Source organism: Miniopterus schreibersii, assembly GCF_964146895.1.
Source record: "Miniopterus schreibersii genome assembly, chromosome: 10".
Lineage (NCBI taxonomy): Eukaryota > Metazoa > Chordata > Mammalia > Chiroptera > Miniopteridae > Miniopterus > Miniopterus schreibersii.
The window spans coordinates 1,192,357-1,215,675 of record NC_138110.1 but is presented as its reverse complement, the minus strand read 5'-3'; the positions used below and the strand labels follow the sequence as shown (position 1 = coordinate 1,215,675).

The following is a 23,319-nucleotide window of genomic DNA, read 5'->3' as shown; positions in this document are numbered from 1 at the left end:
AACTCAGTTCCAAACAATACAGTTTATTACACAGAAAGTAACGACTCTCGGTGTGAAAGTGAGGCCACCGAGCAGCCACTTTGACAACATCTCACCTACGGACCAAAGGAGCTTCAACAGATGTCTCTGGGAATTTTCTAGCAAAAGGGTCCAACGGGCTGTGTTCCGCACTGCCGTCCGTGAGACGGGTCGTGGCCAGGGGAAGCGATAAACAATGAAATAAATTTCCAAACTACTTCTAGTGAAGGACATTCTGACTTTTCCAATTGCTAAGGGGGCATCTTTAAATGTAATAAAATAAGCAAAAAGCAGTGTACCTTGTAAGACTAAAGAAATTACAAAGGGTGTTAATTTTTTAAGTTATCATGTTAAGAAAACATGATGGAATCAGGCAGATAATTGAAAAATTACTTACAAATTGTCACGATGTCTGCATCCCCAATGGTCTAAGGGGACATTAATGGACAAATATTTTGTTTTATATTTTGTTCTAGATAAGTATTTTTACAAAATGTGCTTTCAAAGTCCCCACTGGAGTCCCAACTTGAGTCATGTCCCTTGAGAGTTGATGGTCGGCGCAAAGCTCTGGGGCTGTGGACACACTGATGGGCCGGGTGGAGGCTGTTTGCTTCCCAGGAATCAGTGTCCAGTCCGCTCACTTGATCTCCATGGCAGGGCTGCTCTGTAGACTCTCCTGCGAGGGACATGTCACCAGGGAGTCTGGTCTGGTCAACTTTAGCCTCCTGCCAGTTTTACCACAAAACACACTCTCAAATTCCTAAAGTTGAGAAAAGATCATTAGTGTACCAATTCATAGACATGAAAACTACTGTATTCAAAAACTCAAAAGGTTGAAAGTAAGAGCTAAACTACTTCAAAACATACAGTTAAATTTGGGTGCCATTCACAAACTTACGTCACATCTTGTAAGGAGTCTATCTATGAGGAAAATAGGGATTCAAACGCTTTTCTCATATAGTAACACTGACATGGTTTTGCTGCTGTTAATCCTCACCGGAGGATATCTTTTCCACTGATTTTTAGAAAGAGTGGAAAGGAGAGAGGGGGGGAGGGAAGGGGGAAAGAGAAAGAGAAAAAGCAATGTGACAGAGACACATCAGCTGGTCACCTCCCACAAGCACCCGACCAAGGCTGGGGATCGAGCCTGCAGCCCAGGTACTCTCCCTTGATCGGAAATCGAACTCACAACCCTTTGGTGCTCGGGCCGATGTTCCAACTACTGAGCCACACCAGCCAGGGCAGACATGTATTTTTATCTAGTTTTCCAACAGCTTCTCAAAATGCCTGGCCAGATCGTAAAGCCATCTTAAAGCTTAAAAAGCAGCCATATTTACATTTGTTATTTTATTGTGGTAAAATATAGACAGCATGAACTTTATCATTGTAACCACCTGTAAGTGTGCAATTCAGATGCATTAAGTACATTCACACTGTTGTGTAACCATATGAATTTCCATACTTTTTTTAAGCATAGCATTCTTACACAATTAAATCTGGGGTTGTATATTTTTTATTGTGGCAAAATATATATAATATAAAATTTGCCATTTTAACCATTGGTAAGTGTGCAATTCAGATATTAAGTACATTCACAATGTTAACCATGCCACCTTCCAAGTTTTTCATTACTCCAAACTGACACTCTGTCCCCATTAAACACTCTGCAGGTGGAATCAGAGAGGGCACAGCAGAGGGGCAGGGATGAGTCACAGCCTTGGGAGCCCAGTGACCCTGGACTGGATTCTGAGTAGGGACACCCCCAGCACAACAGGCAAAGTATGAACATTGCTCTGAACTACAGGCAACACTGTTTGTGCTAAACGTCCTGCCTCTGACCACTGTGTTCTAGTTGAAACACACACAGAAGTATCAGATGCAAAGTGGTGGCTTGTCTGCAACTCACTATCAAATGGTTCAGAAAAATACAGAGACATTGTGCAGGGCAGAGTAAATAGGGCAAAACCCCAACAACCAGCAGCTCTGGGTGAAGCTGGGAAGGCACACGAGGGGCTCTCAGTCCTACTCTTGTCATTTGAGTCTGAAATTGCATCACGTTTAAAACTGCCATAAATAAACGTGAGCCATCTAAATGCAGAATTCTCCAGACACCTCGATGCAATGACTAACTGGAGAGACCATTGCAGTTAGAGACCAAAGGACATAACCAAATGCAAAATCCATGGCTAGCCATCAGTTTAGAAAAAACAGCTGAGTCATTTAAAAAACATTTTGGGGACACATGAATATTAAACATCAGAGAACTACAATCAATGCAAGGCATGACACGGCCTGGGGTGAGGGAGGACACACAGCGGAGCCATTCAGTGGGGAAAGGTCACGTTGGAAACTGTCTTTGAAGTCGTCCAGCAAATGTGAGTGTCAGCTCAGTAACATGCAAGGCATTTGCTGCGCTGTAGGCTCATCAGAAAAATGACAAAAAGCCAAGTACCTACTTGCTGACAAGAACCCACTCGCTCCAGACCCGCCAGTCGTCCTGGGCACTGAACACCCGCACGTCTGAAACAGTGTGGGTTCCGCCTGCCCACCGTTCCTCCCGGTCCACTCAGTGGCTCAATCCAGAACCCTGAGTGCTCCCTGATCCCACCCTCCTCAAGCATGTCCCACATCCCAGCGAGCACAAGCCTCTGGCTCCCACTGTGGTGCCCGGCAGTCTCGGTGAGCTGCTCTGTGGCCCCCTGACCAGGATCTTCACCTTCACTCCTGCCCCGACCTCTCCTTCCCAGAGTCCAGGTTCCTCACACAGCAAAGCATCAATCAGATTGTGTCGCTCTGGCCTGGCCCTTCCAGGCTGTGGACACCAGGCTTCAGACTCCTGCTGCGGCAGGATCCACATGGCAGTGTCCCCTCCTCAAGATGCTGGGGATGGCCAGCCTCCGTCTTACTCAAAAGTCTGACTGAGCAGAAGCCTGCTTAGAGCAGGAAAGGTTTGTGGAATAAAATGTGTACTGCCCGGCTGGGCGTGGCTCAGCAGTTGAGCGGCGACCTAGGATCCAGGCGATCGGGGTTCAATTCCCAGTCAGGGCACATGCCCAGGTTGCGGGCTCGATTCCCAGTCGGGGGCGTGCAGGAGGCAGTCAATCAATGACTCTCTCATCATTGATGTTTCTATCTCTCCCTCTCCTTTCCTCTCTCTCAAATCAATAAAAGATATAAAAAATTTTTTAAAAGTGTACTAAAATAACTAAGGAAAATCACTTCAGACTCTCATGTACTATATTCTGCAAGTGGGAGGGCAAGTTACTGAGAAACACTGACGCCCACGTGTGTTTAGGCTGTTTGAACCCTAATTCACCCAAATTGCTAACTGACGTCACTTCAGCCCATTTCTCCATGGGTCCTATGATCCAACACAGAAACAATCTACAAGTTCAATGTAATGAAATTTCAGAAATATCCACGACATTGCCCTGGGTGGTGTGGCTCCGTGGTTAGAGCATCAGCCCACGCACCTAAGGGTTGAGAGTTCCATTCTGGTCAAGGGCATGTTCCTCGGCTGCAGGTTCGATCCCTGCCCTGGGCTGGGCACGTGTGGGAGGCAACCAATCAATGTGTGTCTCTCACATCAATGTTTCTCTCTCTCTCTCTCCTTCCCCCCTCCATCCCTCCCTTCTACTCTCTCTGAAAAGCAACGGAATAAATATCAAGCGAGGATTACAAAAAAAGAAATATCCAGGAAGCATAATATCCATAAAATATAATGCCCATAAGTTACTAACCTATCTAATCTCAGAGTGTGTGTGTGCATAGTTAACAAGGTGTTTGCTGTTGTAACGTCTTCATCGTACTTTAATGAATTCTATCAATAATTTTCTAATACGTACACAGAACCAAACATTAAGTCATTTTAAAAATGTAAAAGCTTTATTTTATTAAAGTAACCTAGTAGTCTACCTCTAACAAATAGCATTAGAGTAATCACATGACAAACAACCATAAATGATCCCATTAGAGGAAATCCGACAGAAGCATCAATTGAAAACGCAATTAAACAGACAATAAAAATCAGGAAGGTGGAGGAGTGTGAAGCTCACGGGACACAGACAAGGGGAAAAGCAACTCTCAGTACAGCCTAGCTGAGCTTGTAGGTCCTCACCTGAGGATATGTTTTTTATTGATTTTATTATTTTAATCCTCACCTGAGGATATTTTTCCCATTGCTTTTCAGACAGTGGGCAGGGGGTTGGGGGGGGCATTGACGTAAGACACATCGATTGGTTGTTTTCGGCACAAGCCCCAACTGGGCCAGGGATTGAGCCTGTAGCCCAGGTACGTGCCCTTGGCTGGAATTCAACCCAAGACCCTTCAGTCTGCAGGCCAACACTCTAATCACTGTGCAAAACCCACTAGGGCTGTTTTTTTATTTGTGAGAGAGGAAGGGGGGGAGAGCGAGAAACATCAGTTGCCTTCCATACAAGCCGCAACCTTGGATCAAACCTGCAACCTGTGGATGTGCCCTGACTGGGAATCAAACCTGCAACCTTTTGGTGTATGGGATGTCGCCCAACCAACTGAGCCACCCAGCCAGGGCAGAAGGCTTGTTTTGAAAAGGTTCCACATTTACCACACCAACCTCAGCTTAGCTCTCTAATCAGACACGTGCTGCGACCACACAACAGCTTGCGCAGGGAGCTCGGGCTCACTTCCCTAAAGCCTCATCACCAGTCACCCTGACCACCAGCTCTGCAGCCAGCACCCGAGCTGAGGTCCGAGGTTCCCGGTGAAGCACAGAAGCCACAGGTGTCACCCCCTCCATTCTCTCCTCTGAACCAAGGAAGGGGCAGACGAGACCCATACCAAGCACTTGGTACCACCGAAGCCAAGCTCACTCACTGGGAACCAGACAGACAGTGAAGGCCATGCTGGCCCCAGAGCCCGACATCAACCTAGTGACCCAGCCTACACAAGTGTCTCTTTCCTCTGCCTTCTGAGACACTGAAGTCCAGACCATTTATTTGACATTTATCTGTCTTTTTTTTTGTGTGTGTGGCTATTCTTGCTTCATCCCTTTGGGTTTTCTGAGGGTAAAACAACCACCTCCTCCAGTCTCGGAGAGCCCTTCTCACCCAGTCCTGCCCATTGCACACAGCTGGCGCTCAGTCTGTCACAACTCATGACACTGGGCTGTTTCTACTTGGTCGTGGAGTGAGCAGTCCCGGCTGTGCTAGCTTTGCTCAGTGATGAGAACACTGATAAGCTGACAAACTCCTGAGACTCAACCTGGCCTCCATGCTCACCTTCTTAAGAGAATCTCCATGGCGCTCCTGAATGTACTTCAGGAACGCGGTAGTCCACTGCAGGGTTGTGGCCTTATCCGTCTCGGCGTTGCAGAACGGGACCAAAAGATTCAACTCATCACAGCAAATGCGTATTCTGCGCCTACAACAAAATGCAAAGTAACAGAATCTGAAGCAGATACGGAGCAAGGCAAGCATTCCTGCCATGCAAAGGGTCAGAGCTCAGGGGCCCGGCGCAGAGTGGGCAGAGCCCTCTGTCCTCCCAGGACCTAGTGCCCATGGCTGCCCTCGGCCAGGCTTCACTAGAGGCTGCTCCTGCCTCGGGTGCCCTCCCCGGGGAGCTTCCCTATTTACTTCTCAGGGGCCAGGTTCAAGGGTCTAGAGTCTAGACCTCGCCTCAGGGACCTTGGTCTAGCAAGGAGGGACCCAAGCCCCTGAAACTGGAAGCAAAGTGTTGTGTGGTTTTCCTGGGCAGGTCACCCTCTTCCTCAAGTTAGTAACCTGCCCTCTGCGTGCCCAGGACAAGTACCTCAGCTTCACTTCCCCAAGAGGCCTGGTTCAAAAAGGACCACAGACACTAGCCTGTTAATGTCTGGAAACCTGGTCTAAGATTCTTAGAGTCAATTTAAATCATAGCTGGGGTCATGATTAGGCCATCTGTGACTTTCACACACTGGGGTAGTGATGTTCAGAGTCGGAGCTGACAATGAACAACATTCACCACACGGCCCTCAGTCCTCACCTCCCACTGAACATGCAGGACTTCAGACTTTGTAAACACAGCTGGCACGTACACAATGCTCTCCACCCCACATCAGCTCGCTTAATTCCAGCCCTAATCTATGTTGGTAGGCAGTATCTCTATTTTATAGACAGAAACGCGAGACAAGAGGGAACTTTCACTGTGGACAGGTAAGGTTTTCACACAACAGGTATTCAGTGAATGTTTATTAAATAAATGTAAGCAGGAAAGATGCCCTTTGTCACCAGTGAGCTCAGTGGGTGTGTGTGCATCACATTTCACGGTTATCTGGCTGGCTGCACTATATGTCTTTAGAGAGAGGTAACCTGCCTCAGCTCAACCCTGGGGCTTCAGAGTTGAGTACTTGTCCAGGCTGCACTTCCTGAGCCTACAACAGAAACTGGCGCATATGCTCAATAAATGACTCGGTTAGCTAATGTGTTAGGAAACATCATGTAAAAGCCCAGCTGCAAAAGAAAAACGTTAACCACCCTGATTCTACACAGAATCACACAAATATCTCTACAGAAAAACGACTTAACAGTTTTAACCCCCTCCTTCCCCAACATTCTTAAAGGAACCAGGACAAACTGGCGACAGAAGCTGCAGGGGAGTTGGTCAGCAAGCCGCCCCACTCCTGAGGAAGGAAGGCTGGCCAGGCTGACACCTGGGAACTCAGATTTCAGGTGGAGGGAGGGGAGGCAGGGTCCCACCACTGTTAGTTAAGAGAGGCTCCCTGTGCCTAAGCAGTTTGTACAAACACTGTGGTTTGTGTGAAACACGTGCTTCCCTTCTGGGTCTGGAACCTGGCTGTGTGCCAGTAGGGGACGCCCACATGAACGGCCCCAACAAAATCTCGGGGACAGAGTCTGCTGGCAGCAGTTCACACGTCCCAGAACTCGGGGCTAGGAGTGAAGTGCTGCTGGTGACTTCCATGGCAAGACCCTTGGGAGTCCCCACCTGATCCCCTGCCTTCTGCCCTAGAGACACTGCAAATTTTGCCATGTCTTTTCTCCATACTAAATCAAAGCCATGAGCCATCCTCATAAGGAGGGTCTAGGGGTGTTGGGGACCCCGATCCACCCAGAAAAGCAAAGTCCACGTTGACTTGTGCCAACTTCCTCTCCCTTTGAACATGGACACAACTACTTGTTTATATAACAAGGGGCCCATTATTACTAATGTGTCTAAGGTAAGTGTCCACAGGTGACCCTACACTCAGTCCCGAGCGAGTATGTTACCTTCTGTCCCTCTCCATGCGGTTGTGCCTCTCCCTGCGCTGTGACCTTCCGCCCGGAACGCTCTGGGACTGCTCCCCAAGGTGGGACTGCGATGACTCCGCAGCCTGCCAGGAGCCCTGGGCGGTGGTGGCGCCTTCGCCCACATTCTGAATCTCCCCGAGGGCTCTTCGCTCCACACTTGTGTCCAACTGGCGCATCCTACTCCTGTTCCTCTTGTTCATTGCTTGTTTGCACAGCGCTTCTTCTTTGCAAAAAAAAGAAAAAGGCGGGACTTTAACTGTTTATTCTTCTTAACTTGTCTTCATCGATGCCGAATGCACGTGTTGGCATCTTCAATCCAAGACATAAACACTAGTGGGTAAGAAGCAGAGACCTGAAGACCTCGGCAATTCTGTGTGAGCAGTCACCTCGAAGCTCCTAGTTCCAAACACCAGACTGGGCATAAATCTATAACTAAACTACAACACGCTGAGTGTTGACAACAGAACCCTGTCAATGCCCCCTTGTTAATCAACAGGCTAGTTAACTGCAACCAATGAAGAGAAAAACCAAGAAGTTTTTGGATTTTTCCGATATTAGAGTGGGGGAAAAAAGCTGAAGTTATTCTAATACGACAAGTGATATTCTACCTGCAATTCTCAGAAGAGATCAAAAGCTAGGTGGCTTAGCATGCAACACACCCTCACCTTACAAGCGATTCTCCCCACAGGAGGAGCACTCACATCAGAGCTATAGAAACACATCACATTTCCACCAGACACAGGACAGCAAACACCTAACTGGTGTGCGTGGTGACGTGCACCCCAGAAGCCACACAAAGCCACGTTCAAAAGAATCACTTAGGATGTTTCAGAATGTTGACTTTTCAAGGGGAACAGAAGGAATTCACAGGCATTGGCAATGTTTTATTCCTTAAGCTCAGCAATCAGTACAGGGACTATTTTAATGTTAACCTTCATATCTGACAAATGTTAACATATACTTTTGCAGAAAACATAAAAACAAGGAAAAAATTAATTATTGCCATGGGAGAAAGCAGTAGCCCTCCACCCCGTCCTGTGTTCATTAGCTCTTGGAAAGCTTAGCGTAAGCCACATTATTCTGGGGGGAAACTTGAAAAATAATTTGTTTCCAGGGAGAAAGGGCTTGAGAGTTAACATCTGAGGAAAGCAGAGTCTGCCTTCAGCAGTGTCTTTATTTGTAAAACTTTCTGAACCACCATATGGCCCCTTGCTCCCACCTCAGGCCTCTGGCCATCTGTACAGTCTCCTAAGGCTTTTAGCAGAGTTCAGGTGCCTGCCTTACTCACAGGGTATTAAATAAGAAAAAACAAACAAACAGAAACCTATGTGCTTTGGGAACTTGAAGGTACCTGAAAATTTATGTCAGTCTATCATTTTTGTGTTAGGGTATTTACTATTAAGAAAAGGCAGCCCCAAACTCAATGTTCCCATACCAAGTGTTAAATATGATGTCTGTAGTTCAGAAGAATGCTCAAAGTGAGGTGATGGGGAGGAGGGATGGAAGGAGCCCTGAGATACAGGCATTTCCAAGACCATTCATGTTCCTAAACCACCTCCCCCCTTTCCAGGGCAAGGCCACAAGGACTGGGTGGCAAAGATCGCGCAGAAATACCTGTTCCCTTCCACTTGGTGGCTTACCTCCCACTTTAATCCAAACCTGCTCAGGCAAAGCTTTGTTTCTACTACCTAAAGTTTGCTTCGTGGATTCAATTTCTTGTTGATAACAGAAAGAAAACGCTCTCGGCAATCCGATATCCTGATGCTTGGCAGCCTCAAGCATAGAGCAGGAGTTACTAGAACTCTGGAAAAGATGAAGCAATGGGAACTTGACCAATATGCAACTTTGTCCTGCACAAATGCAGTAATAGAAGTGAAGTCAAAGCTATTGATACACAACACGAAGAGCTTAGGTGCACTGATAACTTTGTAAAATTCCCAAACAGCATAAATGCTCTTGATTTTATGGGGTTTTTTTAAATTGATTTTTAGAGAGAGGCAGAGAGAGAAACATCAATGTGAAAGGCAAACTTCCATCAGTCACCCCCCACATGCGCCCTGACCAGGGATCATACCCACAACTTGGGCAAGTGCCCTGACCAGGAATTGAACCCACCACCTTCTGGTGTACGGAACAATGCTCCAACCAACAGGGCCACACATGCTCTCAATTGTAAAAGGTTAATAAGCTCAACGAAAGAAAAAAGTCCTTAGGACCTAAGTAAAGAAATTAACACAAGCCACTTTCTGTACCTGTGTCTGTGAGAGGCCGGGGCCTCCTCCAGAGGAGCAGGCATTCGCTGTGAACAGGGGGTAGGTGAGCTGCAGGGCAGTGGCAGCAGCAGCTGTCTTATTTTTCACTAACGTTGTGCATTTGTTTTGTTGCTGATGAAGAGGAACACTCATTAACTCAGATGGATGTCGAATAAGAGTCACCAAACTGCCGAGACAAAAGAGAACCCAGAAACACATAAAGATGTAGCAGGAAAGCTTCCTGAAACACCATTTACCATCACAAAAATCTCTATAAAGCAACTATCAACTGGTGGTGTAGTGGACAAGCTCCAACCTTCCTCACAGGAGAAGAGGGACTGTGTGCCATCTTTTAGTTATACCTCCCTCCCCACCAGGCCCTTGACACCAATCTCCTTTGAGAGCCATCCTCAGAAATCACAACTATGTATAAAATGGGGGACACTACAAGGTGGGCATGGATAGCAAGCTGAGGGGGTCACTGGAGCAGAGGGGCTGGGAGATGGCTACAGATCTGGCAATCCGGCTGCAGGTGAAAGCTGCATTTTTTTAAATCCTCACCAGAGGATATTTTTTCCACTGCTTTTCAGAGAGCGGAAGGAAGAGAGAGAGGAACATCGACGTGAGAGAGACACGTCGATGGGTTGCCTCCCGCAGGCCCTGCGCCCAGGTCGCGGCCAGGGGTCCAGTCTGCAATCCACGTACAGGCCCTGGGCCGGAGTCGAACCCGGGACCCTTCAGTCCGTGGGCCGACACTCTAACCACAGAGCCAAACCATCCCGGGCAGGGAAGCCGCCTTTTCTACTCAAAGCCTCACTGCAGGCCTCCCACACCCAGATGCAGGGGGGCCCTGCTGGGTGGCGCCAGGAGGGAACCGGTGTCCTCGGCACAGGACCCCTTTCCTCTGCGCCCAGACCCAGGCGGGCAGATGCCGGGCTCGGGGAGGCCGGTGACCTCGGCACAGGACCCCTTTCCTCTGCGCCCAGACCCAGGCGGGCAGATGCCGGGCTCGGGGAGGCCGGTGACCTCGGCACAGGACCCCTTTCCTCTGCGCCCAGACCCAGGCGGGCAGATGCCGGGCTCGGGGAGGCCGGTGACCTCGGCACAGGACCCCTTTCCTCTGCGCCCAGACCCAGGCGGGCAGATGCCGGGCTCGGGGAGGCCGGTGACCTCGGCACAGGACCCCTTTCCTCTGCGCCCAGACCCAGGCGGGCAGATGCCGGGCTCGGGGAGGCCGCTGACCTCGGCACAGGACCCCTTTCCTCTGCGCCCAGACCCAGGCGGGCAGATGCCGGGCTCGGGGAGGCCGGTGACCTCGGCACAGGACCCCCTTCCTCTGCGCCCAGACCCAGGCGGGCAGATGCCGGGCTCGGGGAGGCCGGTGGCCTCGGCACAGGACCCCCTTCCTCTGCGCCCAGACCCAGCCGGGCAGGTGGCAGGCTCGGGGGGCCGGTGGCCTCGGCACAGGACCCCCTTCCTCTGCGCCCAGACCCAGCCGGGCAGGTGGCAGGCTCGGGGGGCCGGTGGCCTCTGCACAGGACCCCTCCCTTCCTCCACGCCCGGGCAGCGGGCCCAGCCTCCCGTCCGCCGCCACGGCCCGGGACCCACTTGTTGAGCGCCACGCCGGGCTCGGGGGGCTCGGCGCCGCGCGGCGCGGGCGGCGGCTCGGCCGGGATGCTGTTGAAGCGGTCCTCCAGGCGGACGCGCACGGCCGACTTGGCCCGCGCCTCGGCGGCGCCCTCCGCCGCGGCCGCGTTCTCCTTGCCGGCGGCGTCCGGCGCCTTGGGCCGCGCTGCGCCGGGGCCCGGGCCGTCGGCGCCCGGCGTCTTCTCGGCGGCGGCGGGGGGCGCGCCCGCCTCGCTCAGCAGCATCATGCGCAGCTCCTGGAAGTCGATGTGGCCCAGGCACGGGTTGGCGCCCGCGAAGCCGCCGTCGGCCAGCGTCGGCGGGCACAGCAGCGGGTACACGGGCGCCGCGCCCCCGCCCGCCGCCGCCGCGCCCCCCGCCGCCGCCGCCGCGCCCCCCGCCGCCAGGAAGGCCGAGTTGAGGCGCGTCTCGAGCTCGCCCTCGGCCGCCGCCTCCATGTGCGAGTAGAGGATGTGCTGCAGCTGAGTGTACTCGACCTCCGTCATCTCCACCAGGCTCAGGTCGGTGGTCGTGAAGCTCAGCCCCGCCTCGCCCAGCGCCGCGTCCGCGCCCTCCGGGCCCCCCGGCCCGCCCGCCTGCGCCTGCGGCGGCTCCCGCGGCCCGGGGCCCGACATGCCGGCGCCAACGGCGGGGGGCGCGCGGCGGGCGGGCCGGCGACGGACGCGCTCAGGCGGACGGCGCGCCGGAAACCGCCGGCCCAGCGCGCCTGCGCAGCCCCGCCCTCCAACCGCCCGCTGCCCCGCCCCTCTCCCGGCGTCCCGGCCCCGGCTGCGCGCGCACGCGGGGCGGGGCCGGCCGCCCGCTGGCCTGGCGGTCGCCGCGCACGTTCCACCCCGTTCCCGGGGGCCGCGGGGGCCGCGGGGGCCGCGGGGCCCCCTTCTCAGCACGCGGGCCAGACACGGCTCCACGCGCCCCAACAGTGGGCAGGTGAAGCCGCGCCCCGGGCGCAGGCGCGACCGGCAGTCTGCTGGGCGAGGAGTCTGACGGCCCGCGCGCGGCCTCTCCCGGGGCTGGCAAGCGCGCCCACGGGCCGGGAGGCTCCGACGGCTTTGCCCAGCGCGCGGCCCGGCGGGCGGCCGGTGCTCAGCGCGCCGCACCCGTCGCCCCGGCGGCGGCCGAGCCGGGCGAGCGGGGAGCGCGACAGGCACCCGCCCGCCGCGAGGCGCCTTCGCACAGCCGGCAGCCCAGGCCCCAACCGAGCCAGAAAAGGAAAAGGGGAACAGCTTCCATGGACCGAGGCCAGATGCGAGGGGGACCCCGAGGGGAGCAGCGGGCTTTCCAGGAGGAGGGCAGCGCCGCCCGGCCCTGCCCTTGGGAGCACCCACTCCCCGCAGGGAGGTCGCTCCAGGGGTCTGGACACCCGTGGACCACCAGCCCACCGCCTTCCGCCCTGCGAACCCCACGTGATGAGTGCTGGACATTTCTGTGCAACCAGCGCAACCCCAGATCAAGACCAGACAGACATCACAGGAAAGTAAAACTACAGAGCAACAGCCCCAGGAATGAGTAGGCAAACCTATTTTTCAATCTTCACCCTTGGATATATATTTTTATTGACTTTTGAGAGAGAGAGAAACATCAAAGTGCAATCGTTTGCCTCCTGTCTGCGCCCCAACAGGGGGTGGAACCTGCAGCCTTTTGGTGTATGGGATGACACTCCAACCAACTGAGCCACCTGGCCAGGGCTAGCACTCAAAATTTTTTAACAAAATCTTAGCCAACTGAACCCAAACAAGATTAACACGAAGAAATAACACGTCACGTCCATGTGCAGGTTATGATGCAAGCTTTGTGTACATTTAAGAGTCAACCAAATGGAAATCTCGGTATTAGCAGACCAAAAAGAAGAGGTATGCAATTACCTCAAAAATGCAAAAAAAAATCCAAAACCATGTTTGACCAATCCAACATCCATTAATGCTAGAAACTCTGCCAACCAAAGGCACATGGGAAAAATAACTACAAGCTAATGTCATACTTAGTGGTAAAGAGCAAATGTCCCCCCCAGATGAGGGAAAAAGCCAAGATGCCCACAGTCACCATGTCTGCTCAGCATTGTACGGACGGTCCACTACGCACAACAACGCAGGGAGGAGACAGGCTTTCAGGTGGAAGGGAAGTGCACGCCAGCCTTTACCTGCGGACTGCCGGCCCATCTGTGCAGGAAGCCTCTGGGAGCTATAAGAGCTGCTACACGAGTTCAGCAAGGTCGCAGAATATGAGGTCATGCAGGTGTCCACTGTGTTCCTGTATGCCAGCAATGCACACGTGTGCACTGAAATTAAAATGCAACACCATTGCAATCCCTCAAAAATACACGTAGGTGGGAATTTAACAGAAGTTTAACAGGTATGGGACGTGTGTGTTGGATATCACACAGCACTTTCACTGCGCTAAAAGTCCTCAGTGCTCCACTTGTTCATCCCTTCCCCCAACCCCTGACCATCAGGGATCTGTCTGCTGTCTCCATAGCTTTGTTTTTCCCAGAATGTCATATAGTTGGAGTCACACAGTGTATAGCTTTTCAGATGGGCTTCTTTCACTTAGTCATATGCCTGTGAGGTTCCTCCACATCTTTCTATGACTTGACAGCTGATTTCTTTTTATTGCTGAGTAATATTCCACTGTCTGGATGGACCACAGTTGACTTGGCCATCCACCTGCTGAAGGATGTCTTGGTGGCTTCCAAGTGTGGATGATTGTAAATAAAACTATAAACATCCATGTGCAGGTTTTTGTGGGGACACCAGCTTTCAGCTCCTTTGGGTAAACACCAGGGAGCATGACAGCTGGATTCTACGAGTATTTAGTTTTGTGAGAAACCACCAAACTGCCTTCCAAAGTGGCTGCACCATCTGCGTTCCCACCAGCAGTGACCGAGCCTTCCTGCTGCTCCGCGGCCTCGCCAGCACTTGGTGTTGTCAGCGCTCTGGATTGTGGCCATTCTGATAGGTATGCCTCACGGCCTTATGTAGACCCAATTACAGAGCTGGCTAGGTGTAACACCACACAGGGCCAAGCATGTCTTCAGGACGAGGTATATGCTCTAAGTTAGCAACCAGTATATGGTGCTCTGGCTCCAAAGCCAAGATTCAGGGACCTGGGAATTGAGGGGTGTTGGGGTGGCTCCTATCACTATTACCCCTGCTGATTCACTAGCAAAATCTGTGCTTTCTGTTCCTGCAAGTTTAGGTTCTAGAGGGTTCATTCCAATGGGAGGAGTGCTTCCTCAAGGGCAAAGATGGGAGATTGTGCCGGCTTGGGGAAGGGAAGGCCTGACGGTAAGGGGGTGGGGTTGCCACTTCCCAGGCAGAGCAGGTCCAGGTGCAGAGAACTGGCCTGCTCTTGAGCACTCACATCCTGTGATTACAGTTGGTGGAGAGTGACAATGATGTAATTCAGGCAGGACCTCCTACAGCAGAGACCAGTCAGGAAGGAATCTGTGGGTCTCTCACCAGGCTGTGGAGCAGCCGAGGGAGCACTGGCCACAGGACCAGCTGCAGAAATAAGAACTGTCATAGCTCTAAGTGTCTCTTCTGACTTTGACACGAACATGCTTGCGTTTTTATAACCACTTACTTTGGCTTCCCTTTCCTCTTGTCATCTAACATAAGAGGCGTCAAGAGCAGCTGGCCTTTTTCCCAGAGTTTGCAGGGTGGGGCAGCTGCATGGTTTCTGGATGGTGTGTCATGTGAGGTGGGAGATGACTTTGTTACTGTCTTTGTTTGGAAATTATGGCTCAGAGGGCACCAGGGCCACCATCCGGGGCCCAGTGGCTGTGTCACAGCTGGGTCACTGTTCTCAGAATCCTGCATCTTCCAGGCTAAGGTGATCACTGAGACTTGCTGCCTTAGATGCGGAGGCCAGAAGAGAAGAGGAGATGCTTGGCTGGTTAGTCCCTGAGGGCTGAGGTGGGTCACGCCCATAGTGACTCACCTGGGTGGAGCAGATCCCCTTTCAGCCCTCAATTCTGGGCCAGGTGTAGGTCTGCCATCCTGACCGTGAGCGCCTTCGAGGTGGGAGGCAGAGTGCTTGCCTTATCCCGCTCGTCCCGTGAGGGGATCCTGAGGCTGGCGGCTTCTGTGTGGCGCCTTTCCCTTGGAGTATGCATCTGAGACTTGCCCTCTCCGCACCTGCTCCTTTCTGTCCCTGGGCCATAGTACCCTCCTCTTCATTGGTCCAAGAGTATTTGGGTGGGTACCCGTTTGGGCAATTTTGAATAAATCATGATAAATATTTGCTTACGAACTTGTCAACGAGAGTCTTGGTTTAGAGCAGTTTTTCAACCTTTTAAAAATTACTCCTCCCTAACGAGCCTCTTTAAGCGATTTTCCTTAACTGCCCTCTCCCCTCGAGACATCACACCACAGAGGTTCTGTGCATCTGCATGCTGGGCCCTATGGGGGCCTGGCCGGGGCAATACCTATGATCTGGGCTAGTACTGCCCACCGATCGTGGATGGAGACTGCTGGGTTGCATGGCATCTCACCTGACAAGTCACTGAAAGGACACTGGTAGCTGCCTACAGGTGTGGTCCAGACTGAGTCCTCACCGCCACTTGTGATGGTCAGTTTTCTGGCACACAGTGGGTGACACTGTGGTGGTCCCCATTATGGCTTAATTTCTCCTGTTTTTCACTAACACCCCTGATTTCTTCACTTGCAGGAGGGGTGGCTATGTGACACAGCCTGGCCGACCTGAAGTTTTAGACCAAGGGTGGGGAACATTTTTTCGAATGAATAACATCATTCAAGGGCCATACTAAATGATAAACTTAAAAATTAGCCTGTTAGCCTGGCCGGCATGGCTCAGCAGTTGAGCATTGACCTATGATTCAGGAGATCGAGGTTCGATTCCCAGTCAGGGCACATGCCCAGGTTTCAGGCTTAATCCTCAGTGGGGGGCGTGCAGGAGGCAGTGGGGGCGTGCAGGAGACAGCCGATCAGTGACCCTCATCATTGATGTTTCTATCTCTCTCTCCCTCTTCGTCTCTATGAAATCAATAGACATATTTTTAAAAAAATTAGCCTGCTATATTTGCTCGAACATTTAACTCACCTCTAATGTGATGACTGGAACTGTGGTTGCCGTGGCAGGGCCAGACCAAATGATTTTGAGGGCGGCATACGGGCTGGACATTCCCCACCCATTTTAGACAGAGGAACAGATGTGGCAGGCGTGCCCTGCAGGCTGTCTGTTCTGGCTCAGGCCCCTAAGAGCACGGCCATAGCGCAGTCCCCGCTGTGAGCTGTGTCCCCTACGCAGGCATCCTGTCCGCCTGTCCCTGTGCTGTTGTGGTAGGAGATGGGAGGAGTGGAGGCCCCAGCACCTCGAGCTTTCTGGTGGAACAGCCTCCTTCATAGCAGCCTAAGTGGCTGAAGCACGGGGACCAGGAGTGACAGGGAGTAGCAGCCCCCCAGGGCTTCCCCAACAAGCAGACACAGCTGCTGGGGCCTGGGCTCTTCACCAGTCAGTTTCCCAGAGAGCCAGTTTCCGAACAGCACCAGTACCTGTCTGATGCAGTGGGATCACAGCTGGCGGACAGCCAGGGTGTCCGACGGCAGGATGCTGGAGGGTGTAGCAGAGTGTCTACAAGACTGGCTTCCGGCTGAATGCAGGAGACCAACTGTGGGAGGAGTCACGCAGGACTGGGGACTTCTTGGTGTTCGGGAAAGTGCCCTGACAGCCAGAATCCGGCTTTACCACTTGGCAGAAACTCAGCTACTAGGGGTCTTCTCCAAGGTCAGGGCTTGCCCCTTAGGGTTACCCTCGTGGGCCTTGGTGAGTTGTCTGGCAATTTCCTGGGACAGTGATCTGTGGGCGGTGGGGACTGCCCCATGACGGGGTCCCCTTGTGGAACCCCACCCCCCACACTGCATTCGGGTTCAGGGCACCCCACCAGTTTGCTGTGCACTCAGCTGGGAAGTGGTCCTGACTCTTCACCCAATGGGGCTGCCAGCCCTGCCCGAGGAAACCCCTCAGTGTCTCTGCTCACAGAAGGTTGTGGACGCCCAAGGTTGTGGAGAAGCTAAATTCTAGCACAAGGGTCATCAGACTAAGGTCAACTATGTGTAGCTGTCCATTAGCTGAGGTTCAAGGGCACGGCCTCATTTGTAGCTGTCCCATCACCTGTTATCCTCTGACCACGCACCTGCTGGGTTTTCCCAGGGCCGCCTCAGGCTCCTGCCCTGACAGTCCAAGACCCGCACACACAGCTGCGGGTGAGTTCACCCAGCTCAAGGTCGACATTTGCTGCACGACAGCGAGTTCTCTGAGGCCGGTGCCTCTGGCCACCAGCTGGTCACAAAGTGGGCTTGCTCCCGAGCTCGAGGCAGCATCTGCAGGCCAAAGGGTACCCCCCTTATGCCACATTAACTGGCAAGAAATGGGTGGCCAAGGCGTCTCCGTCCAGCCCCAACTTTCCAAAGCGGAGAGGACACGGTCACAGCCAGAAAGCCTCTGTAGATGTTTATTCTACTTCAAGTAACAAAACCTACAAAGTTCCATGTTTTAATGGACAGTGATATGATACTTTGCAATATAAAATACAATTTACAGAAAATTCTATCAAGTAAACCTAAAGAAACACACTTGATTTTTACATTTGTGTATTTAAATTAGAAAAACTTGTTTTATATGTAAAAAGCCTTCACATCATACTGGATGTTGGAACTCGACACCACTTTAATGGAACTCAACCTACAGACACTGGTTTATTGCACCAGTCCTCCCAGACCACTGGTCCTCGACGGCTCCCAGCTTGGCCGCGTGGGCAAGAAGTCCGCAGCAATGCACACTGAACAACAGACTCCAAAGAACAAAGGAGACGCTCTAATTTTACATTTGCAAAAGTAAGTTTATGAAAATATAAAAAAATTATCAAAGTGTATTTGTACAGTCAAATAAATTAGCAAGGTTTTCTCTCACACTTCAGAACTTGAAAAATACATGGCGAGAAGCAGTGTGCTGTGTCTCACAGTGAAAGCTTTCTAGTTCGTAGTTCCTGAACTAATATCACTATTGTCCTCAGACTTTATACAAATATTGTTCCGTTTTCAAAGACAAACTTTAAAATTTACCCCCTGACAAATAAAACGGTTTAGAGTGAGTGCACTTTTCCTGGGATGTAAGAAGAACTGTGCAGAAGGTGAAGTTCAACAAAAAAATGTTCCTGATTATTGAAATCAAAGAAACCCTCCCCCTTTTAAAGTACACTTAATTGGTTTATTTTCTTACCTTTGGGCTGGTAAAAATTGAAACCTTTTTCAATAAATTGTTATTTAAAATGCAACAATTTGTACTCAGACAGATGTCGCTTTTAATCATGTTTTCGGGGGAAAAAAGTATAAGGTGATATATTAAAAAATTTGAGCAAAACTAAAAAACGTGTTGTTTCCTGGTTCAGGTTTGTAATTCAAATTTCTCTGGGAAGACAGGAAAACACATTAGCAAGTTTTATGTTTCTCAACTCCAGAGGGCTGGTTCCAGGGCTCCAGTGTGCACTCCGGGCATCACCTGTGACAGCACACCACCCTGGGAGAGCCGGGAAACCTAGAAATACAGATGAGATGTCAGCAAGGGTATGGCTCTAAGGTCCACAGAAATCCCCTTAAAATTTACCATAGTCAAGTTATTGGAAAAGATAACTTTATAATCTGAAAAAGCAATATGCTTTTGTAGACTTTCCCATTTCAGTAATTCTAAATGGAAATATTGAGTTCTTAGTTTTCTTAAAAAAAGCATCAGAATTGTAAAGATGTGAAATTTTGTAAGAAACCATTATACACAAAATTACAGTAATTTTTGAAGTCCAGAATATTCTATTCTTCATCTAAGTTCATAGCTATTTCAAAAACGATTTGTTCAATACATTTTATGAACTTGGCTTGTAAAAGGAAGGTGCCAAACTGAGATCGGGCCTAGGTATGGGCAGCGGGGTCGGTGGCCCTCGGGGCTGGGGCCTCGGACTTTGGGTCCCGAGTGCTCTCCTTGCTTTTGCTGCGGTCCTTGCGGTCTCGGCCTCGCTCTCGCTCCCGAGCCTTGTCACGGTCCCGGTCTCTACTGCGAGACCTGTCACGGTCCCGCCTCCGGTCCCTGTCCCTGTCCCTGTTCCGGCTCCGCTCCCGGTTCCGGTCCCACTCCCGCTCTCGGTCCCTGTTTGCATTACGCTCTCGGCAGGAATCCTTCTCTCGGTGTCTGTCCCACTCCCGGCCCCGGTCCCAGTCCCGCTCCCGGCTCCAGTTTCTGCTGCGCTCTCGCTCCCAGGGCTTCCCATGTTCCCGCTCTCGCCTGCGGTCCTCGAAGGTGCGGCCCTGCCGGCTCTCGGGCTGGGCCTCAGGCTCATCCAGCGGCTTCTCTTTGGGACATGTCTGGTTTCTGTACTCTGGGCCTTTGGATGGGGCCCACTGCGCCTCAGCCTCAGGGGCTGGTCCAGGAGCCCCAGAAGGCAGGTTGGGTGCTGGGCTGGCCTCGTCCCACCGGTCCTTGCGGTGCTGGGGTGGGTGGCTAGGCAGCTCCAGCAAGGGCCTGGGCACTGGCTTCATCACCTGAGGCGCCTGGCCCTGGAAGTGGAACCGGGGAGGGGGGGGCTCACTTTTGTCAGGAAAAGGCACAGACCCCCTTGGCCCACCAAACTGAAGGGGTGTTGGGGCCCTCTGATTCGAAAATCTGGGTGGTGAGTTCACTCTTTGCTCTTCAAACTGCTGAGGCTGAATTCCCCTGGGTCCTGGCATGAAATTTGGTGCCTGGCCTCTCGGCCCATCAAACTGATTGGGATGGGGACCCCGGGTGGTTTCAAACTGACTAGGATGCGGCCCTCTTGGGCCCACAAAATGGCCAGGGGGTGGTCCTCTCTGACCCCCAAACTGAGAGGGAGGAGGGCCTCCCCGGGGCCCTTTAAATGGGGCCAGCAGAGGCCTCCGCGGGCCTCCAAACTGGAAGGGGCCTGCGCCTCTGCTTCCCATCGATGGGCCTTGTTCCGGCCCTTCAAACTGGGCAGGAGGCCCACCCATGTCATTGTGTGGGGTGTCCTGGAATTCCCTCTTTTCCCCATGTGGATCCTTGCGTTCTTCAAACTGAGGTTGTGCTGCTCCTCTGGGCCCACCAGGGTGAGAGGGTGAGGGGCCCCTGCTGTCCCCGTAGGGAGGTGGCCCATGTGGCCCTGAGAATAAAGAAGGGATGGGCCCCTTCTGGGCCCCGAATCTGGCCGGTGGAGGCCCTCTTGGCCCATCACTGTTAGAAATGATACAGTCTTCTGAAAATGGAGGCGCTGGCCCCCGTGGTCCCGGGAAACTGGGGCCATGAAGTCCTGATGTTCCGAAAGAGCGGGGTGTGGGCTCACGCTGGCCCTGGAATGGGGGAAGAGGGGCCCCTTTCTGTCCAGGTGGGGGGAACAGGGTGGCCCCCTCGCCAGCTCTGCACTGTGGGTCTCTGTTCTCTTCAGTTTCAACAGCCGAACGGTCACTTTTTTCAGCAAACAGGGCATTTCTCGGATCATCGTATGGGGATGAGCCGAAGGATTTGTCCTGAGATGCAAACGCTGGGCTTGAAAAAGGGTCCCTTCCTGCGGGAGCACTGAAATTCTGCCCTTCGCCCGGCACAGGGAAGTTGGGCGGAAAGGCAGTGCTGGGTGGTGTGGGCAGCAGCACCTTTCGGGCGGGCCGGGCCTGGCCAGGGCCACCTACCAGGGGAGGGCCGCTGTCAGTAGGCAGTGGGCACTGGCTCTCTGAGGGCTCACTAGTGGGGCCATCCTGCTTGGCTGGCAGGGTGGCCTTCTCACTGGGAGCCCAGGGTGGAGGGGTCGACTCCTTTTCCTCCAGGGCGGGTGCAGGCCCCTGACTAGTAGCAGCCCCGCTAGGTGCTTCTCTGGTGGGCAGGGCCCCCTGTGCGCTGCTGGCCGGGGCCCTGGAGCAGCTCTCGCTCTCACCACTCTCCGCGGCTAGCCGCCGGGCCTGCCGGGGGTCCCGACTCTGTCGTGGGTCAGAGCCAGGGCCTGGCCCCTGACTGGGGGGGGGCATGGCTGGCCTGTTGGCAGCTTGCTGCTCTTGCGGGAACAGCTCGGTCTTGGGCAGTGAAGACTTTGGAGGCGGCGACATCAGCGCGTCGGACACTGAGAAGTGTGCCATGGAGACCCCCACGGCAGCCCGCTGCTGCCTGAGAGCCTCTTCCTGCTCCTGCACTTGTCTCTTCTGCTCCTCGATCTGCTTGTTGAGCTCCTCTATCATCTTCTGCTGCTCAGCCAGAGAGGGAGCAGAGATGTCGGCAGCAAACCCGGCCGGCCTCTCTGTGGAACTCCCTTTAACATCTGCACACATCCTATTGGGCAGGTCGTCGATGGTCACTTTGGCTTCTTCTAAAATCGTCTCGTCTTCTGGGTCATAGGCCACCTCCTCCCGCTCGTTGGTCTCAGAGGCCTTTTCCACATCATGCCGCTTTCCTCGGCCCGCGAGCTGTGTCTCGAAGGCCCTGTCAGGACCATACTCTTCTTCAGGGTCATAGGGTCTGTCGTCTTCCTCTTCCTCCAGAACTTTCTCTTTGGAGAGCTGACCAAACTGCTGGACAATAGGATCCAGCAGAGGAGCTGCCGGCAGCCTGCCCTCAGCCTTGGTGTCTGGGCAGGAGGCAGAGGCAGAGGCAGAGGGAGAGGGAGAGGGAGAGGCAGAGGCAGAGGCAGAGGCAGGCTCCACGGGCTCCACGGCCGGGGGGTCAAAGGACCTCTTCTTTCCAAACAGCGTCTGCAGGATGTGCTCCAGCGGCGAAGCTGACTTCGAGGCAGAGGAGGAAGTAACTGCTGTTGGTGCTGTTGGTGCCGTGAAGGTGCTGGTGGCTCCAGGCTTGAGTGATGACAGTATCTTCAGCACTGATGATGAAGCTGGTGGTTCTGGCAGAGGGGGTGGGGGTGGAGGAGACCCCGGCGGTGTGGTGCTGACGGCCGTGTCCCCAGAACTGAGCTGATACTTGGGGAGTCTCTTCTCAGCCTGCGAGGCCTGAGGCACTTTGGGATAAGGCAGCACATCCATTTCCTCTGGTGCCTGCAGCCGGGTCCGCTTCTCCTCTATCTTGTCTAATTCTCCAGCATTTGAAGGACGCTTTATTTTTTGACAGATGACTAGCCCAAGGATTATGTTTGGACGCGGTGACTCGAGACCTAAAAAACAAAACATTTGTGCAAATTTTAGAATCTAAATTCTGCTCTGTCCTTCAGAGGTGAGCTTTATTACGTGTGGTAGTGGGGAATGTTTTCATAGGCAGGAGGCAGGAATTCTGTGCAAGATAAAATCAGGTGTTTGAAGAATTTGCTGCAAAAGACAGAGAACTCGCGGGTGAGCTGTCTACGGGGGAGCACTTTACCCCTCCGTCTCAAACCCCAAACCAAGGGCCCACTCACAAGTAAATTCACCCCAATTGTCAGAATTTACGTTACAGATTTAAAATTATTCATAATACTCAAGCAACAGTGTAGCAGAGGAGATGGGGCGGCCTGTGCAGACATCACCATCATTAACCAACCACAATGAACGGGGTGTGAATGAATGAAGGTGGCTGCTGAACAAGCCTTGGCTCTTGCTGTACACCAGGGAAGTACCAGCCCCTCTGGCCTTTAACTTAGGAGTTGCAATACTTACGTTAAGCTAAATACACTAATATTAAAAGTTGGACTAGGGACCAGTTCTATAACTCAATGATGGTCAATAAAATTACAGTGATCAACGCAGCTACTCCATTAATAAGGTCACCGGTGACCGGTGTAAAAATCACAATTAATGGGGAAAATGCTGCTGACCACAATGGCTAAAATAAATATTCTTTCAGGTTGAGATACTCCACAAGCATTAATTGATCAAGAGTTGCCAAGGGTCATGGTGGAGAAACAGGGACATCTGTAATATTTTAAACAAACTAATAATAATAATAATAACAAACGCTCAGTAAGAATATAGTGGGGGGGGGGGGGGAGTTGCCGAATGCTCAGTCTTTGTGAACACAGGACGCGGTGCTTAAATAAAGCACTGAGGCATTCAGCAAACTAGCGGCAGAGCACACACCCCGGAGCATTAGGGCACAGCAGTTGTTAAAACTCATTCCTTCTTAAGAAAGATTATTCCAAACACTGTAAGTTTTGGTACATTACTTCAGGAATG

At 52.5% G+C, this 23,319-nt stretch overlaps 2 protein-coding genes across 8 annotated transcripts in view; both read right to left on the bottom strand.

Moving 5' to 3' along the window:
- Positions 1 to 3: 3 nt before the first annotated feature.
- TCFL5 (transcription factor like 5) lies at positions 4 to 11,804 on the bottom strand. Of its 2 annotated transcripts, none has more exons than XM_081150332.1 (6): positions 11,141 to 11,804; positions 9,533 to 9,719; positions 8,921 to 9,083; positions 7,260 to 7,503; positions 5,277 to 5,418; positions 4 to 778 (listed from the first exon to the last, which is right to left on the bottom strand). In XM_081150332.1, exons 1-6 carry the CDS (start codon positions 11,791 to 11,793, stop codon positions 656 to 658), a joined length of 1,512 nt encoding a protein of 503 aa, XP_081006458.1. In that variant the 5' UTR covers positions 11,794 to 11,804; the 3' UTR covers positions 4 to 655. The 2 variants fall into 2 exon arrangements, with proteins under 2 accessions (XP_081006458.1, XP_081006459.1); XM_081150333.1 differs by having other exon boundaries at positions 7,260 to 7,500.
- A 499-nt stretch (positions 11,805 to 12,303) lies between these two features.
- The window catches only part of DIDO1 (death inducer-obliterator 1), a 59,082-nt gene continuing 48,066 nt past the window's right edge, over positions 12,304 to 23,319 (bottom strand). For 5 of the 6 annotated variants that reach the window (XM_081149771.1, XM_081149772.1, XM_081149770.1 and 2 more), the window contains one exon: positions 12,306 to 22,325. In XM_081149771.1, coding sequence (XP_081005897.1) covers positions 19,099 to 22,325 — 3,227 coding nt within the window. In that variant the 3' untranslated portion in view covers positions 12,306 to 19,098. Of the gene's footprint in view, positions 22,326 to 23,319 lie in introns of all 6 variants that reach the window. The other variant, XM_081149775.1, reaches the window with a different exon arrangement.

Coding starts and splice junctions, on each gene's coding strand:
- TCFL5 (XM_081150332.1), bottom strand. CDS start 11,793: ATGTCGGGCCCCGGGCCGCGGGAGCCGCCGCAGGCGCAGGCGGGCGGG. Junction 9,720..11,140: donor CCCGGCGTGGCGCTCAACAA/GTGGGTCCCGGG, acceptor TTGTCTCGGCAG/TTTGGTGACTCTTATTCGAC. Junction 5,419..7,259: donor CGCATGGAGAGGGACAGAAG/GTAACATACTCG, acceptor ATTTTGTTGTAG/GCGCAGAATACGCATTTGCT.